General features: G+C 43.9%; 2 protein-coding genes across 2 annotated transcripts; one reads left to right on the top strand and one right to left on the bottom strand.

Annotated features, from left to right (window-relative positions):
- The first annotated feature begins 1,089 nt into the window (after positions 1-1,089).
- On the top strand, positions 1,090-11,377 carry LOC139101725 (prohormone-2). Its single transcript, XM_070655098.1, has 9 exons — positions 1,090-1,251; positions 3,555-3,675; positions 3,834-3,935; positions 4,029-4,170; positions 4,468-4,677; positions 7,973-8,095; positions 8,180-8,256; positions 8,435-8,679; positions 8,800-11,377. The coding sequence occupies exons 2-9, from the start codon at positions 3,555-3,557 to the stop codon at positions 8,881-8,883; spliced, it is 1,104 nt and encodes a 367-aa protein (XP_070511199.1). The 5' UTR covers positions 1,090-1,251; the 3' UTR covers positions 8,884-11,377.
- Positions 11,378-13,409: 2,032 nt separating this feature from the next.
- On the bottom strand, positions 13,410-18,491 carry Nito (RNA-binding protein spenito). Its single transcript, XM_070655075.1, has 2 exons — positions 17,967-18,491; positions 13,410-17,566 (listed from the first exon to the last, which is right to left on the bottom strand). The coding sequence occupies exons 1-2, from the start codon at positions 18,089-18,091 to the stop codon at positions 15,379-15,381; spliced, it is 2,313 nt and encodes a 770-aa protein (XP_070511176.1). The 5' UTR covers positions 18,092-18,491; the 3' UTR covers positions 13,410-15,378.
- Between the last annotated feature and the right edge of the window lie 133 nt (positions 18,492-18,624).

Below are 18,624 nucleotides of genomic sequence, written 5' to 3' on the forward strand. Positions count from 1 at the left end.
CCCATTAATATTTAAAAACAAGCAGAACGTCACCGTGACTGTAACGTGACGCAACGTCGCTTGCTATGTCCGAAGGGGTGTTTTAACTTTCTATTAATTTTTCCAAGTGTCTGCGGCCTATGTTTCGCGAAAAAGTACATTGACAATAAACGTATCTTTCTTATTTTTCAATTCCTTTATAAAAGAAAAGCTGGTATGCTCTTAAAAAAAATTTGCAAAATATTCCAAAGATATCAAAATAATTTGTAGCATAATTTCCCTTGACTAATTCCAGAAAATTATCTAGTTTTTGGCGTACTACCTCAGGCTTTTTCTTTAAATTTAACATTGAAGTGAAGACAGAAATAAAAATTACTTCCACGTGGAAAATTCATTTTTATAAACTTATTAGAATAAGAGCTACAGAAGAGAAACTTGAGTTACAGAAATATCGAGTTACAAATAAGTCCCCGACGTAGACATCAAATAATATCGTATTTCTTTTTATTCTTTTCTCTTATTCATTTTTTTTTTTCGCAGAAAAGAAAAACAAAGGAAGAAAATGCAGATTCTTCGTACGGGATGTAACCAGCCTGAGAAATATTCCGCTGCAAGGACGGCTTCAAACGGAGGTGGAAAATTAAAGACTGCGTTATGTATTCGACGTCGTTAGCGAGATGCAAATGACCACCCCCCGATCACCGTGACTTTCAAGTCGATCGCGCCCGGTATCGGCTGCGAGGTAGCGTCTCGAGTCGCGCGCGCGACGGAGATAATGCCGGCCGACAGGAAAATAACAATATAATTCCCATGCAAAGCGGCTCCTCGCAACGCCACGTAGCCTGGATCCGTCGAGAAGACGCAGTTGGGTCATCGCGTGGGCAGAGAGAAAAAGAGAGACGTCTCCTTCACATCAACGGCGGGATTGTGTGCGCGCCCAGCACACACACACACACGTGCACACGTCGTCGGCCTCGTGTGTGAGAAAACGCAGCGCGCAGCCGAACAGCGTCGTCGTAGGGTGCTCACCACCGCGACTCGGAGACGGGGGTGCCAAGGTGGGGGTTGGTTGATCGACCGTACTCCGCTTTTCCACTCGTCCTGCCGAGCCCCGACACTCATTCCACCCCGAACCGGCGGATCCACTAGGACGTGTCTGTTCTCCACCCGGCGGCGGCCAGCCGAAGGACTACCGCGAGAGGAAGGCGAAGGGCGAAGGGACGAGGCATCCGCGTAAGAGGGCAAGCCGGCGAAGTCGCTGCGTCTCGAAAGGTAGACGATCCACCTCGCACCCCTTGCGGGGAATTTAACTATTTCGCTCCCGACCCCCGGCTGTCGAAAACGTCGGATAATCTTGGGATAAAAAAAAAAGAAATTCGAAGTTCGAGCAACAAACGCGACTGCGAGCGCGACTTTTCACCCGTTCCGGAACCCGCGCTACTTTTCGCGCATTCATACAGGTAGTTGCGCGTGGCCTCGAATCAAAATTTTCACTTCACCCCACTGATTACGTTATTAAGTTCCGTGCATCTTTAGGCAGGAGATTCACATTTCTGTGCTAGTTTCAAGAAACTTAAATAACTCGTTTTACACGCGCAAGTTTATGTACCGTAGATACTCGGGGGTTAAATGTAATTTTATAATCTTGTCATTACCTTCTTTTGAAATAACGCGCATGTGTGTGTGTGTGTGTGAGCGTGTATGTGTGTGCCAGTGCTTTTCAATTTTCAGTTTTTATATAAATTAAAATTAATTACGCGGCGTTGATGTTCGCATGCGTGTGAAAGAGCTCTCACGCAACACTGAATTCATTACGTCAACGAGAGTTCCCATTCAATGAAATGCATTTTTAATTGCGATTTACCTGGCGATGTGGCTCGCAGCCGTGTACTCGATAAATGACTATAGTATTTGTAGATGCAACAAGTGTACGATTTCTAGGTCTACTATATCCGGTTTGGCGTTATCCCACGGTTCGTTTTAATTGTTTAAACCTCGCCGTTTCGTTTCGGACATAGACGAGCGCCAGCGCAGTAAATAATTTCCCGTTTAATGATCGTTTACCGAGATCGTTGCATCGTATGCAATAACCGTAACAATATTTTCTGCGAGCGCACCAACGTCCACGTCTACTCAGCTCAATTCGGAGAAAAATGATATTCTATTACGCGGCCGAGTGAAATTTTAATTAACAATATTAATCATAAAACGCGAAACTAACGCAACTTTTGCAACAAAAAAAAAGGGAAAAGAAAAAGAAATTTTACGGTAAAATTTGAAAGGTCACAGGTCGTGGATTTTTTTTTTTAACGTCAAAATCCGAACTGAATTTTCCGAATCGCGTAATGCGAATAGGCTGGCTATTTGCTCTACGCTTAAGCTACCGTGTGCGGTTGGCGATGCTCAAAGCTGGCCGTGTGCTTCGTAAATACGCAGTTGCGCAAACACACGTCGTTCTCCGTACGCAATTTTGAACTCTGACATTTCGAGGTGGCACCGTCCGCGCGGTACTCTTCGCAGCCGTTCTCAGCATCACCGCTAAAGTTCACGTAATTACGCGGGTTGAACTCGCCCCCAGAGAGCACCCGTAATTCGGTAATGAGAGGCCAATCGAGAGCAATTAAGTGATAATTCAATTCGCGTAACATACGAAACAACTGGGCCACCCTTTCCCCCCTCGTCGTTGTGAAACTTTTAATAAATCTGGCGGCTGCTAACGAACGTGATGCAAGACGTGAGCTTAATCGACGTTGTAATCGCGACCGACAATTTATCCGCAATATCGTCGACGGACAGTCCTTCGGGCTGCCGAAAATAATAATCGCCCCCTCGCTAGTCCAGGATATTTATTATTTCTCGTAGGGTCTTTTTATACACGTGGGATCGTATCGCTATCACGCGATAAAACGAAGTTCGATAAAGTCAACCTGTCAAGTTACACATGTGTGACGTAAAGTCGCTCTCTTACTATCTACGTCATACGGCAACGTCATAGCTGAAGAAACTAAACCACGTATATTACATCGGGTCGTGACGTCGTCGGCCGGAGGCCGGCGGCGTCATACCTGAAGAAATTTCTTTTTTATAGAACTCCGCGACGTAATGTTTTTATATAACTGCAGATGCGCGCGCGCGCGCCCACACATGCACACACGCACACGATAAACCCTTTGTCGAGTGCCCCTTATTGTTCTTACGCCCGTCTTTCGACGTATCGCGGAAATAGATCCTCGGCATTACATGGCATTTAAGTTTCTTTAGTACGGCGACCTGATAGCTTCGATCGCTGATAAAACTCGAGGAACCGTATCATATCCCGCGAGCCCGGCTGGAAAATTTATTGACGGAGAAAATAGCTTAGAGAGATAGAGAGAGAGATCCGTACTGTGAGAAAGAAAAAAAAAATATAGTTGCTTTATTTATCGTTCGAAATATAAAATTATAGTCGAGGCTAAATTTATCTTCCGGCGTGGGCGTGAAATGGAAAAAAAAGGGAATATTGCGCGCCCTGTTTCTGGACCTACATTTTCGTCGGATGCGCGTCAGCGATGAAAAATCCTGCTATTTTGTTACAGATGACGGGTATCTGGGCGTGGTTGGTGCTGGGGCTGTTCTCCCTGATCTCGATAGGATTGTGCCTGCCTACGAGTCTGATGGAGAACGCGAAGAAGGTGGACCAGGTCACGAAGCCGAAATGTAAGATTATCCGCGTGAATCTGCGAACGCGATTCGCACTTTTGTATATTCGGATGCCTGAATTATTCGCGACGTTTATCATTCGGCTAATTCTTCTTCGCGCTTAAATTAATCTTTTAATTTTAATTTGCTTTCGCACCTCGCGATGCAAATTTTAGCAAAACGAACGCAGGAGATGTTGATGTTCGGCAACCAGCAGAATCGACAAGTCGCAAAGACCGCCGCCGCCAGCGAAACCTTCGCCTCGAAGGCGGAGAAACGTGAGTTACTCGTTGAGGAATTAAATTTTGCGTTATTAAATTTTCTGGCAAATGCCACGCCGAAGGGACTCCATCCTCGAAATTCACTTACAGGCGCAGGTACCATCGCCACCTCGGGGCTCGGCGGTTTAAAAGCTGCTCTCGCTGAGGAAGAGAAGCCATCACCGGCGCAGAAATTGCCCAGCAACGCTGCGTACGAGCACCAAGCGTATTCTCCATATGACAAGAGCTACGAGTGAGTCTACTTGCTTGAGAAAAAAAAAAAAAGTTTCAAAACTTAATTCCTCGAGTCGACTTTAACGTTAACGTTCCCTTCGATCGAAACAAACGTAAAATATATCTCTCGCGCTTATCGTTTCGCTGTGCAATTAAATATTAACGACCTATCTCCCTAATTTTCCTCGAGCGCCGCGCGATATTCGATAGCCACGCGTTCTTAAATTCTTTTCTTTTTTTTTTTACTTTTACTTCACCGCCGTTTTGTTTTATTTTTTTCCCTTTCGATTGACTGACTGTAACCAACGTGTTCTAGCTACGGCAAGACGATGGTGAACGAGGTCGAGGAGGACATACCGCGAGTGTGGGATGCGATGCCGTATTCGCGGTATTACGCGGGCGATGATCGCCGTAAGAGAACGGTGATGACCACCGCGACCGCGCGGCCGAGCACCACGCAGCAGCCACCGGCTAGCCAGGTCCAGAAGAAACGGCTACCATCTCTGGAGGACAAAATTATGATGACGTAAGTGGCTACGTCCTACTTTTCCTAATTCTCCCTGAAATCGATAACCGGCGTGATCGATATTCCCGGGGGCAACCGCTCTCAGATTGCGGTAGGCAAGCGAAACTCGCGAAAGGGGGCGAGAGCGAGAATAGAGGAGGACGGCGGCGGTCTCCACGCCTCGGTAACGACCTCGCCTACCGCGAGACGAGCTATCCCGACGACCGAAGAGAGGCAAGGGAGAAAGATTGCAAAACTTTATTTAGATGGAGATCGATGCGAAGAGGCTAGCCTCTCTTGGTACAAGATTAGTATTGAATTGTCGTTGATGAAATATCGACGTCGCGCAAAATGGGTTTCATAAAGTAATTCTTTTTTTTTTTTCTCTCTTTTTTTTATTTCTTTTTTCTTTTCTTTTTTGTTTGATAGTTTAAATTATCTTTGCAGAACGCTTTTTTTAACGTGGCGCATGCTGAGTTGGCGCGATAACGCGAAGTGCGAATCGACTCGGTGTACTCTAGCGCGCAAGGGCCATACATCAGGGTGCGCGCACCCTTTCTACCCTTTCCTCCCTTTTCGCCCACCAGGCGTCCCTCTTTTCCTCCAACGTTTCTTCTGAATGGGGGATGAGAAGGCTCGTGAGGGCGTTGCCCTCGGCGCAGGGACGGCCGTGGTCGACTTGACGACCGAAGTCGTATCGAACCGTTTGCAGAGAGCGAAAAAGAAAGAAATTATCGTTACCAAAGATTGTTTTTAAGCTACGCAAGGTATGCTCGCTAGCATTTTCGAGGACATAGCCGAATTAAATTATTAAAAATATTAACACCCGATAACGTAACAGCTTCCGATTCTCGTTCCAAACTCGCTGAAGACCGAAGCTGTTCGATGATTAAAGCGCGTGAATTAAAATAAATAAATAAACAGAGCAGGTGAAATGCAACGTTTAATGACGTGCGACGTGACGGCGCGAGATAAAAATATCCCTTCCGAGTGGCGATACGGATTTATCGAGAGTCAAATCTTATTTCAGGAAATCGCGTGAATGCGAACGCCGCGCACTTTGCACGGAATTGCCTGAGGCCAATGTTTAAAATTAAATATGCACACGCACGCGCTCCTGCCGAGCGGGCATTATCAACGTCAACGTCTCGAAGTTAACAGTTGTCGCCATCGTCGGCCGATTATTTTTACACAAAAAGAAAAAAGAAAAAAAAAATTGTACGAGAATGCATCGCCTGACTGTCACAAATGTCACGGGTCACCCACTTCGTCGGACGACAATTAATTTTTCCCCGATGAAGTTCTCACAGCGCGGTAACCGTTTCCATTATGATAAACGCGATTACATAACGCGCCGTCCTTATTGTTAGATGTAAGCGCCATAATAATAGAAGCACTCGTCGCTAAAAGGACTCTGAATATATTTTCATTAAAAGGAACAGGCGGCGCGCGCGCTGCACAATGCCAAAGGAAACAGCTAAATTAATAATTAAAATTTCTTTATCGGAAACCTTGTAAAGATTTCATTTATAATTAATAATATTCATTACAACTACCATATCGAATTAAATTTTACAAGAAACGAAATGTGCGTAGGAATAATTGTTATCCTCAAGATTAAAAAATATTCTTTCGTTTTCTCTCAATACATCAAACATTAAGAAAAAAAGAATGTGTTAGGAATAAAAAAGTTAAAAGAAAAAAAGAATTATTTTTAAGTTTAAAAAACAATTCTAGCCTTCGAAAATCACCCTGGACTAACCCAGTGTTCCACTTGAGGGATAATAAAAATACGTATCCGTTTGCGCGCACGGATGTGGCCGGTACACACGTGAGAGAATTTGGTGCAGCACACGAATCGCTCGATACGCGTGACGCAAGTGGTAGTGGCGAGGGTGGTGGGTGACGGTGGTGGTGGCGATGATGGTGGTAGAGGTGACGGTTGAGTATCCGTGGGAGAGCGGATCTACGAAAAGCTGAATGGAGCCGGGATGGCGAAACTAGGTCAGAGCTTGATTGTTCGGCATACCCGACCAATCAGCTGGCAAGCATGACCCGCGGATTTATCGACGACACTTCCGGGTGTGACAAGACGAGCCTCTACCACCCCCTCGCCCACATGACAACCCGCTATCGCGCCAGTAATCTCATCCCCGTTTCGAAAACTTGAATGGAAAACGTCCTGTCGAACGCGGATCAATAAAGAAAACCACGGACGCGATAACAGATGAATTGATTGTAGAAACTATAAACGGCGGGTTCCTAAAAATTAATTTCAAAGTGTCCACCTGCTTTAGCGCATTCGAGATCCTCATCCTGTAGCCCAAGTTCAATTTAATTTTTTTATTTTACTTTAATTTAATTTTTTTTTTCTTTCTATTTGCAGTGTATACGATAATCATAAAGAAGAAAAAAAAATTGTCTCGAATTAGCTGTCTAGGATTTGAAGAAAAAAAAAGCATATATGGAAGAAGTAAAAGCGTGTGATCAGTTTAAGAGCGACGCAAAGGACTAAAAGTCTACCGCTGATAAGCGTCGAAAAACTCAATGATTTATACGAATATCTGGAACGCGGTCAGTGTCTATCGGTTCGATCGGCTTCTGCCAAGCATCGTTAACTATTGTTTTATCGTAATAACTATCGAACACGCGTACGGGCCGACTCCGTTCCGTAAATCGACAACAGTCGTCACCGCGATTGTTTCGCGCGATCGACGTGATGTCGTCCGCGGCATTGTTCCTGCGCCTCGCCGTTGAATGAAATACAACCTGGAACGCAGCTATCGCGAGTTTTGCGCTCACAAAGGACGGCCTGCGACAGCGAGATAAAGCATCGCGTCGGAGAATAGCGCGCGCGATGTAGAAACGCGTCGTTGGGCGATGGCCGCTTTGCGTCACGGATAAGCATCGATCAATCTTGAAATATAAACGCGGCGCGAACGCCGTGAAATGATAATGAATTCACGAAGCGATTCCAAAACGAGATTGCGAGACGTCGATCTACGCGAAGCGAGCATCGTCGCCGGGGAAAAGCGACAATTTTTACAGCCGCGATTAGATCGCCGCTTTTCCTCTGGTTAGCGTTATCGTGACGAACGACTACACGACTGGTCGTTAAAAACATTAACATTCGCGGTAATTAATTCGAAAAGAACACGGTGAATAATTGAAAAAACTTAAATTTATAATTTAACATTATATAAACGTGTAACAATATTTTTTTAATATACTTTCCCCCCTGTGAATAGTCATCCAGATATTAAATCCCTGTTCTCCAGTTCTAGAATCTAAAATAGGAATTTATTTTTACTTTTAGTTTAACGAGTAGTTTCCCGTTCTACTACGAGCAGCCGAGATACAAGCGAGAGCTGTCCCTGGACATCAATCCTAACGACATGCTGACCCTTTTGTCGCTGTGGGAGAACGAGCAGCGCAACGGGTAACGACAGGCGTTTCCGCAAATATTATTTATAAATAGTTATTCGATCTCTAATAATCAACCACATTTTTATTCCACGAATAGAAACTGGCGCAAGTACCCCGGCGAGGAGTACGAGATCGACGACAGTGATTTCCTTGACGAAGAGGATGCTAGAAATGGTTCGTATTGGCGATTGTCCGATTCTATTATTAAAGAAAAAAAAAAAAGAAAAAAAAAGAAGAAGCAAGACTACACTAAGATAAAAATAGTAAAAGGAAAATGTTGAATTTTTTTTTTTAGCGCGGAGAATTTCTGTCTTTTCACCAGTTCTGTATCCTCCCCTACATCTTTTTCTAGCCCTCCCGTGGCTGACGCCGGTGTATCCCTCGCGGCATTACGACACGCTGTCGCCCTCCGACATCGGAATAGTCCGGACCCACCCACCCAGCTATTACGAGCAGTACGGGAAGCAGCTGGACCAGCAGTACGAAGACGCTGCGCAGTACGGCAATCATGTTAGCCCGCAGTACGATTTCCTTTACCCGCAGCGCGCCGCGTACTACCCGCAGAAAAGGTTCATGGTGTCTAAGAAGCGAGCGCAGGTGAATAAAACTCGGCAGCTCGTTTTAAACGAACGAGGGCGGGCGCGCGCAAGGACAGGGTTGAAGTTACACGGGAGATAAAAAAAAAATGATGAACGCTAATTCTCTTTATATTTTCAGAGCTACGACCCGTATCCCGCCGCTCAGCTGCAGCTAAGTTCTCAGCCGCGAAGTTACCAGTACCCCCATCGAATGGTCTACTAAGTAAACGTCGGAGTTGCCTGAAGACGCGCAAAGAGAAGTCTCGGATGGGATTTTTATTGAATGGCAAGATATCGGCAACCGATGTTTCCGGGAGTCGGCGCTCTTTCGACGAACGGCCCTCGCTGTCGCTCCTCCTCAGATAATCCTCCCTTTCTATCGCAAGAGGCGGAATAAGCAGCGGCCGCCGCGATGATGCGGCGACGCGATGTACTTTAATACTTCTAAGAAACACGGTGCTCGCGGAGATAAAGCTTTCAGCTTGGGTTCGCAAGGGCTGCGCTGAAGCGCCGGGATACGCGAAAAACTGACCCTACCTCGTCCGACCTCTTTTCATCGAACACTGACAGAAAAATTTCAGCTTCAACTAATTTTTTTGTGATATTTCTGATCACGAATATAATTGCTTTAACCATTTCCACTACCATGATTGAGTCGACTATATTTATTCATTAGAAATATTATAAAATTGCAATTGAGGCTATATATTTAACTATATTTTTCTCTCAGTGCAGAAAGCCGCGTTTAACAACAGAATTTCATAATGCAGCATGCGAAACATATCAGAGTCCACGACTCAAGCTCCAAACAGTTTCTCGCGCTATTTGAAGAAGCCAAAATCATAGAGAAAATCGGTCAGCTTTCGATCGAGCTCTCTCGTCCCCTCAATTCGATTCTACGATATTGATTAAAAAGGAAAAAAAAAAAAACAAAAAGCTTCAGCGCGCTCTTGTCACTTTTTTGCTTAATGGTAATGTTACAATTTTAAGCTCCTTTTTGCGTGTAATACGGGCGACGCGCCCGTAATGACGCTACGACTGAATCATTAAACAATCGTAGTATCGAATCAAATTATCCTCAGGCTTAGTTTCGACGATTTTGTGACTGATATAAAATATACACACGCGCGAACACACAAACACAAATATACATATATACAGAAAGCGATATAATTTCGTTTATGAGTTTAGCATGAGACTAGACATAGATTTACTTGTCTATACTAGGTAACTTTAGAGTAGGAATAAAGAGAATGGAAAAGTCAAGCCGAGAGACACCCGACGCGTGCACAAAGCGACGTGAGGGTGGAAGCGAATCGAGATTTATTTGCGAAAGATCGAACTCTACCTACAAGCTTTGCTGCGGGTTGCAAGAATTATTAGAGTGCCCCTCGGAAACTTCCATGAAATTTCCGCGGGGCTCTCAGCAGTTGCGTCAAACGACAACAGAGTATCTGAAATTACGTGTACAGTATATTTATGCGGGGTATCCCAAACAGCATTGGCACCCTGTACATCATTTAACCGATCAAGTCCAAGCCGAGCGTCGTCCGACCGATTTTTGTCATATTTTCGTCATGTCCAAATTTTTGAAAGAAAAAAAAAAAAGAAAAAAAAAGCGGAGCGTTCGAAGAAAGAAAGGACGAGCATAGCGTATCAGAGAGGTCTGTCCTCTCGCAAGGTTTATCTCTCAAACCGAACACGGCCTTCCATAAAATTCAACCCTCGGAGGAGACTGAACATGCTAATTAATTAACATGATACACGTGACACACATACATACACACGCGCACACGTGAGCGCCGGCCTGCAATCTTGCTTTACGGGAACGCAAGCTTTGAGCGGCTAGTTTTAAGTGACCGTCGTTTCTGTCGCTAAGACATTCCCCGCGGTTTAAAGATATTTTCCGAAAGCGAGATTGTAAGCCGGCGCCTGAACTTTCGTTTCTCATGGACGTCTGAATGAATCGAGATATCGAGGGTGTTCCGCACGCTCGCGTTTGATTAGGCGCTACTTTTTCTTTTCTTTTTTTTTTCCTACAACTCTCAATACTGATCTTCTCAGTAAAGTTGCGTATACACTTAGCGAATGAACACCGAACGAACACAGCGACCGCGAACATTTTTCGGGGATATGTATGTTGATGTGTTATTTTTGTAGCGACTGATTCGTTTGTGATAACGTTCGCGTTCGCTGGCTAAGTGCATACTATACTTTACACGCGTGCGTTCTTTTTAAATTATATTTTATTGTAAGCGAAAAGAAAAGGTGTACGATGTTTGCCGGTGGTTTTTTCTTTTTCTATTTCAATTTTTATCGCGTTTTTCTCCTTCACGTACTCGAATGTGCTATAAAAACTTAAATGGAGTCAAATAAATCTTAAACAGAAAGTGAAATTCAACAATTTGAAAATAATTAACTTGTCCTTAAATCTATTTGTGTGCAGATTGGAAAACAGATTCTATTTGCACAATGCTATAGTGCATATAATTATTTCAATATTACGGGACGGCGGATTCTGCAGACTAAAGCGCGTCATTTTCGGCTGCATTAATTTCGCACCTTTTTGCAATCGATGTGAAACGAGTGTACGGCGGATACCCTCGGGTTTTCCGTGAGAAAAGCAAAACGGAGACGAAAGAAAAATAATGGTCAGAATGAACGTACCTGTATCTTCTGTACATATATACGAAAATAAAATGCATTTCTCCCTTTTATGAGTGCTGCTAGACACTTGCACACGTTCGGAGATTAATTACGTCAGCCAAGCTGTTCCTCCACTTCTTCCACCTTTGTTAACAAAGAACACAATAAATTACACGCGGAATTTACCTTGATACGATTAAAACTTGTATTAAAAGAGAAAAAAAAAAGGCAAAAAGAAAAATATATTATCGCGCGCTTGCATCGATTGATTATCCGCGCCTAACCTCTAAACCGAATTCGCTGCATTAAATAATATCGCGTCGAGTTTTCGAATAATTAAAATTTACCTTGTTTTATTTCGACATCGGTGGAATAAAAAAAAAAATGCTTCTGCCGTCCCACGTGAAATGTACGATAAACAAATAACTGCAGCACGAGTACGGTCGGTCGAGTAAGAGCTCACGAGTCGCGCGAAACATTCATGAGAGAAACTAGGAAGACTGGCGTGAAATTATCTTAGGTCCGTAATTTATTCTTTTTTCTCTATTTTTTTTTTTTTTTTTTTTTTTTCTGTTTAAATCTGGATACAGTGATTCAACAAAGGGAGATGGGTCTCCGATTGCGAGCGATTACCTGTTCTTCGTTCCGTTGGCGAACTCTGAAACAGATTGGTACAATTTGCTTGTTTCTTTCTTTTCCTTTCACGCGACAATACCGAAAGAAGGCGGCGACGAGCACAGCACTTGACGCATACTGAACCGAAACCGGCGGTAAAATCACTGATGCAGAACTCACTTTGGCCCGCACACAGAATCGCAAGAGGGATTCGGATTCCTCGAACTCTCGCCCGCCAACGCACTGTGGTTCCTCCTTTCTTTTTTTTATCCTACAGTTTTTATTCCTTACTTCTTTTTTTTTTTTCTTTACGATTGTTCTCTCCGCGCGGTACTATATACTTCCAGATGCACAAACATTAATACTCGATACGTCGCAGGATGACACAGCTAGTCAAATATTTCTCTTTCCGATAATTTCGACAGTCGGCGCGCTTCGGGGGAGTTAACTCGCGACTTTATCCGCTGCGATCTGCACGGAAGAATCCACAGGAATCCACAGAAACCACTACGATGTCACAACGGCCGTACGCTCTTACGGGCGAGAACGTTACGCGAACGAACACGGCAGCCTCCTTTTCCGCGCGAAAAACTAAAAAAAAATAAAAAAATAAAAAAAATAATAAAAGGAAAAACCAAGAAAAGTGGATCCTTCGGCTAGCACAAACAACACTTAGAATCTGACGACCTACTGATCGTTTTTCCCCACCCCCGATCCAGATTGTCATTGCTAAACGGTTGTTATCACAGCACCATGTATTTGTTGCACGACAAACTTCACTTAACGAAATTAAAAAAAAAAAAAAAAAAATATATATATATTGAATGATGTGAAACTTACGAGAATCGAAAGCAGTCTACTCAATTTTCCCGGCCACATGCATGCATTTTAAACGAGGAGGCGCGACGAGAACGTTTCTAACTCGACGCGAACGTCCGATGATGCTTTTTACTGACCCTAAACCTCTTCTGCGATACCTTCTTTCTCTTTCCCTTTTGTTTCCTTTAGCAATTAATTTTCCTCAAGCCTCGCTTCGGATCTAGGAGCATTATGGAATTCCGTGTCACTGTAACGTTTAACCGTGTTCCCGAAATCTCGTATTCGATAGGTGAAGAACGGTACCAAGAAAATTGACACATTTTGTTATTTTGTTTTTTTTCTGTCTACATAAACTGCATCTATTTTTTTTTTTTTTTTTTTTTTTTTTCTCTTTTTCCGTTCAAACACTAAGTTATACTTAACCACTGCACCTTCAGTCGCATTCGAGTATGGCAGAGATAACCCCGGCTCCGCCCCCTTGTCGCCACAGTATTTGAAAGAGATACGAATATATCTTGCAAACACTGTCCGGGTGTTCTCCACCATACAGAAATACGGAACACAATCACTTTACTTTTTCTTTACATTTCACTAGACACATGTTCAGAGCTTAATTTGCTTTTTCTCGTTTCTTTCTTTTTGTCAATGCCACCAAACACTGTCCTTTAGAAGAAGAAAAAAAAAAAAAAAAAAAAATTTTTTAAACTCAAGTCCTCACTGAAAAAGAGGTAAACTGCTGTTGGCATTACAAAAACACAGACGTAATAAACTTTAGATTTTACAATAAACAGATTTCTGTCTCTTCCTGGTATTGCTCTTTACTTTCCTCACTGTCGTCACTCTTGGGCACAGTCTAAACTTTGAAAACTTGTAACTACATTCACGGATTTTACTTACTGCACAATCACTTAAATGTTATACCACACAAAAGAAATCTACGGAAATAAATCGAGAAACGGTTAATTGTATAAATTTTCCATATCAAATATACTCTAATCCAGACCTTTCACATTTTTTTTTTTACCATTAAGATTTTACGAAAATTATTTTTTTTATATTTTTTTTTTTACTTATACGTGTGTTCTGATGTCTTTATGCGATGGAAGCAACACAATGTGTTTGATTAACATACGTACTCTACCTTTGTACGATTTATCATTTTTTAAGAAAGTATAATTTAAAACTATAGCTTTGTCAATGAAAACATATAAACTTGATATTTAATGAAAACGTATAGACTTGATATTTCTGTGAATCTACAATTATATAATCTTTTCTTTCTTTTTTTTTAATTATTTTAAAGCGAAATATTCATCGCGCACTCTAATGAATAAAATCAATTACATTTATATATACTGTATGCATATTTTTGCAAATGTGAAAGAACTGTGCACAATATCGTTACTAATATATAAGATAGTTGACAATGTATATGTATATAATACAAATAAATTCTTACGTTACACTTTTTTAAAGTAATTATAGCATCACTTGCGGTAATGAGGATTACAATATCCAATATGATCGATAACTATCTTGTTGATGGAAACTTTACCATTTGGTAATCGCTGCTACCCGATAAATCTAACTAGGGAACGGTACCAAAGTTGTGTTTTTTGATGGAGAATAAGTACTCTGATCTTTCAGCGTCAGCAATAACGTCGATAATGCGTATTTACGAAGCAGTCATAATTCTGGAAAAGTATATCATAAATCAAGATTACTATGTAAAGCATATCTCTCAGTAATGATTCAAAATTATTTTTATCTATCCACCGCGTTTAACAACTATACAAGTCTTCGTGATAAAAACTCTCGTTGCCTGTAATTCGATTTAATTTCGAATTTATATACACGCACATAGATTCCTAATTTCGTGTAAATCTATTTCGATTAGTAAACTCGAATCGATTAGGCGCTACGAATTCTTATCACACATCTGATTGCAAGATATAACATTAATATATCTGACCATTCGTGTTCCTCAGTGCAATATACATTTGTATAAAAAAAGGTATCAAAGTACTATAACGATTCCGTCTACAATTGTATGAGATTAAAACTCATGTCTGGAAGCCAGTAGAAAATGAAATACTTACATCAATCAAAAAACACAAGTCCTTCCTTCACAATTCTGTACATTGTTTAGCAGTTAAGAGATCTTTCCACTATGATCGTTTTGGTAAGAAAATATTTCTCCAAAAATGGACTACCTAAATTACGACATTTTAATATTAACAATATACTTGCTTATCTATACATATAATTGAATGTGTAACAAACTATGAAATAGATAAAAAAAAGCTCATTCTTCTTTTTTTTTTTCTTTTTTTTTTTACATAAAATATGTACTGCTGTACATCTGTATATTTTGCTGTTCGAATTAGTATTCAAAACGTAGATTTGCAGGACTAAGCGTCACAAAAAAAATAAAATAAAATACAAATATTTTCATTAAATTAATTTTTTTAACAAAATTTTACGAAATGTCGTGCTTGTTGCTCAATCCATTTTGAGAGAATCATTTCATTACCAAATAATTAGGGTGGAAAAAGACTCTTGAGGGATGTTAGCACGTTGAAAAATCTTCGCACTTACGATATAGAAAATACGGACACAAGACGATACTAAGATTTTCTTAGGCGCTACCTCCTTTGACCACCACAATCACCAAGTGGTCTTCTTTAAGACTCTCCTCGCTTAAACTGGGACACGTGCGTTTCAAAAGTTCCGTTGAGAATGCACAAGGTGGGAAGGCGTAAAGCACGCCGGTGCCTTCAGTGTCCTTGTTCAGCAACGATATTACACCGGCAGCTTCTTTCTGTTTCAAATAGGATACAAGATTGCGCAGCGGCCGCGTTTGCACATTGGCGTCGTCATTTGTGATGGCTGTACTTGAGCCAGCCAAACCAAGGAAAATCGCGTGTGAGCTTGACGTTTGGATCCGTTTCGACACGTCGTCTAGCTTCGGCTGATCAAGGCGCAATCGTTGCGTAATGCGCAGCATGTGCTTACCCTCTTCGTCTTTCATCAAGGAATCGATTATTTCCGTCTCGCCATCGGTCAAATGGAACTTCGCTGGAAACAGCGAGTTCTTCAGTATCAGCGCGCCTTGCCAAACTGCAATAGATTTGCGCGCTACGTCTGGTAGCGTGCGGGACGTCGACAGCATTCCGGTGCGAGCGTTCTCGGAGTCCGAATCCGAGTCAATCTGCCGCCTACGCGGTGAACGTGACCTCGATCTCTCCACTCCCGGTTCACGCGAGAGCGATCGTCTCAATCCACGCGGCGTCTCGTACTCCAGCTCGGGCGGCGGTCTTCTGCTGGGCCAGTCAGTTTCATCGCGTACGTAGCCGTCGGGATATGAACCTCTATAACCGCCACGGCTGCTTCCTCGTCTGTCGTGCCACGGCGCGTTACCTCGTCCACCACGGAAGTTCCTCGGGCCGTAACCAAACTCACTATCAGGCGCATAAGGATCGTACGGCGACTCGTAGTCGACTGGGCGTGGTCTGAAGTCGCTACTTTCCTCGGTGTACGATCTAGGCTTGAAGCCAAAGCTTGGCGTTACGTCGGCGAAGTCTACTCGTAATCTGCGATCTGGGCCGCCTAGAGGAAAGCCTCTCATTTCCTTAACTGCTGCTTGAGCGGCGTCGATAGAATCGTACAGGATATATGCGTTACTGTCGCCTTTGATATAATCAATCTTCTTTATTGCGCCAAATCTGTCAAACTCCCGTTCGAGCTGTGGCACGGAAGTCCACGGTCCAAGGCCGCCTACCCATATCCGAGTCGTCGGAGTAGCTTTACCGTATCCAATTTTACATTGAAACTTGCCAATGTACTGTCCGGAAAGTTCAACCTTGCACCGATGAGCCATATCCAAGGTTTGAAAGCGCACGAAAGCATACGCGTTGCCGGTGCCAGGTGGCGGGCGTTTAATGTCGATGTCGTCAACGATGCCGTATTTGCTGAAGATCCGACGTAGCTCCTCCTCAGTGATATTGATCTCGAGATTACCGGCGAAGAGAGTTCTGGTGGCAAGAGGATCGTCCTCCGGTGACACGTGGTGCAGATAATTAGGGAACTTGTCCTTTTTGTTTTCCACTCGTTCGAATCCGTGAACTGGGTGGCGCATCATCATGTGCCGCGGTGGTCCGTAGTGATGAGGGGGTCCTGGATGAACGTGCGGTGGTCCATGAGGATGTATAGGCGGCCGGACGAACTCGTGATGCGGCGGCGGGATGGTCTCACGGCGCATCTCGCGATGAGGCGGGATACCCACCGGTGGCCCGTACACACGCTCGTATCGCTCGAGGGGTCTGTGCCGATCGGTAGGTCCTGGCGACCTAGCGTAATACCTTTCGTAATCCGGCGGCGTGATCGATCGCGGGCGACGGTAAGTCTCGCCTCTGTCGTACACAGGCTCCACCAGGGCCATTTTATCGTACATGATGATTCGCGGCTTGGCGTGCTTGGCGTCCCGGGCGTCCTCCGAGCTTCGGAAGCACACATATGCGACGCGCTCGTCCGGCTCGTGCGATATTTGTATAGAGAACTCCCCGAATTTCTTGTACTCCCTGTACAGAGTATCCTTGATTACCTCGTCGCTGGCCTTCGGATGGATGGAACTGACGCAGAGCACCTTGTAGCTGTAGGGTCGCTCTCGCGGCATGTCCCGCGACGCCCGTAGATATTCATCGCGATGGGACTCGACGTAGCGGGCGTGAGACGACGCCCGCGTCGGTGGGCTCGGGCTCCGGGCGCCTCGGCTTCGTCGTCGAATCCTCTCCGGACTGATGCGCTCGTCACTGGAGTCGTCATACCTAAAAATTATTGTTAATTTGTAGAAATCTTTCCGTCGTCGATTAACGACGCAGACGTGCAAATATTTAGCTAGCCCGTAGCAACGGGAAGGCACGTTACGTCGCGATGCAACTACGTTCAACATGTACCCGGTTGCGACGAACTCGAAAGAAAATCCATGGCGTCGTTAGTGCTGCGTAACGACGGCTATTGTTATACAGATGGAAGATTCCGAGCTGGGCGGAGAAAAGGGGGGTAAAAAAAAGAAGACGAAGCTCACGCACGTCGGGCGAGATTCGATCGGCCGACGGGGAAACGTCAAGCTGCTGTCACTGGGAGACGCAAAGGGCGAGAGACGCGATAGCTGCCTCGGGCTTGGCGTTCCGTGCACGGCCGTGTAAGCCGCGACAAATCACTTACCGTCCCATGGAAGACCGACTCCGTTTAACGCGAGGAGGCGGAGTGTCGCGACTCGAGCTCCTCTTCATGTTGTTGCGGATCTTGACCGTGATTTTGTGCCGATCGTCCCGCGGAATCCCAATCATCAACGCTGCTTGCTGCTTCCACCGCAGCTCGACGAGGAACGATAAAGAGAGACACGAGGCGGAACGGAGGGGGAAGGGGAATGAGAAAGGAAAGAGGGAAAAGAAAATGGAAAAGGGCGCACGGGCGAGGAGCAAACGCGTTTATCGACGAATTTGCTGAAACACTGTCCCGTCTGCCCCGGCAGATCGACGATCTCTTTTCGCGCTTGCACGCTACACCCTCACTTTGCCTGCGATGCAACGAGCGAACAAAATGGCGTCTCTAGTCGCCGTCACTACCGTCATCATCCTGCCAGCGTCATCTGGCGTCTCGCCGCCGTTGCTGACCAATCACGCTCGCGAATCACATTTTTCCCCGCCAACATTTAATTTACATTTTTATCTCTTTTTTTCTTTTTTTTTTTTCCAGTTCATAGAAACTAAATGTTAATTTATTTTTTAAGAGACACACCATTTTTAATAACATTATCGAACGCTCTTTTAATCCAGCAGTAAAATATAATAATATATTTTACCGTAACATTTTGTTAGGA

The sequence above is a fragment of the Cardiocondyla obscurior genome, linkage group LG04 (genome assembly GCF_019399895.1).
Source record: "Cardiocondyla obscurior isolate alpha-2009 linkage group LG04, Cobs3.1, whole genome shotgun sequence".
In the NCBI taxonomy this organism is placed as follows: Eukaryota; Metazoa; Arthropoda; class Insecta; order Hymenoptera; family Formicidae; genus Cardiocondyla; species Cardiocondyla obscurior.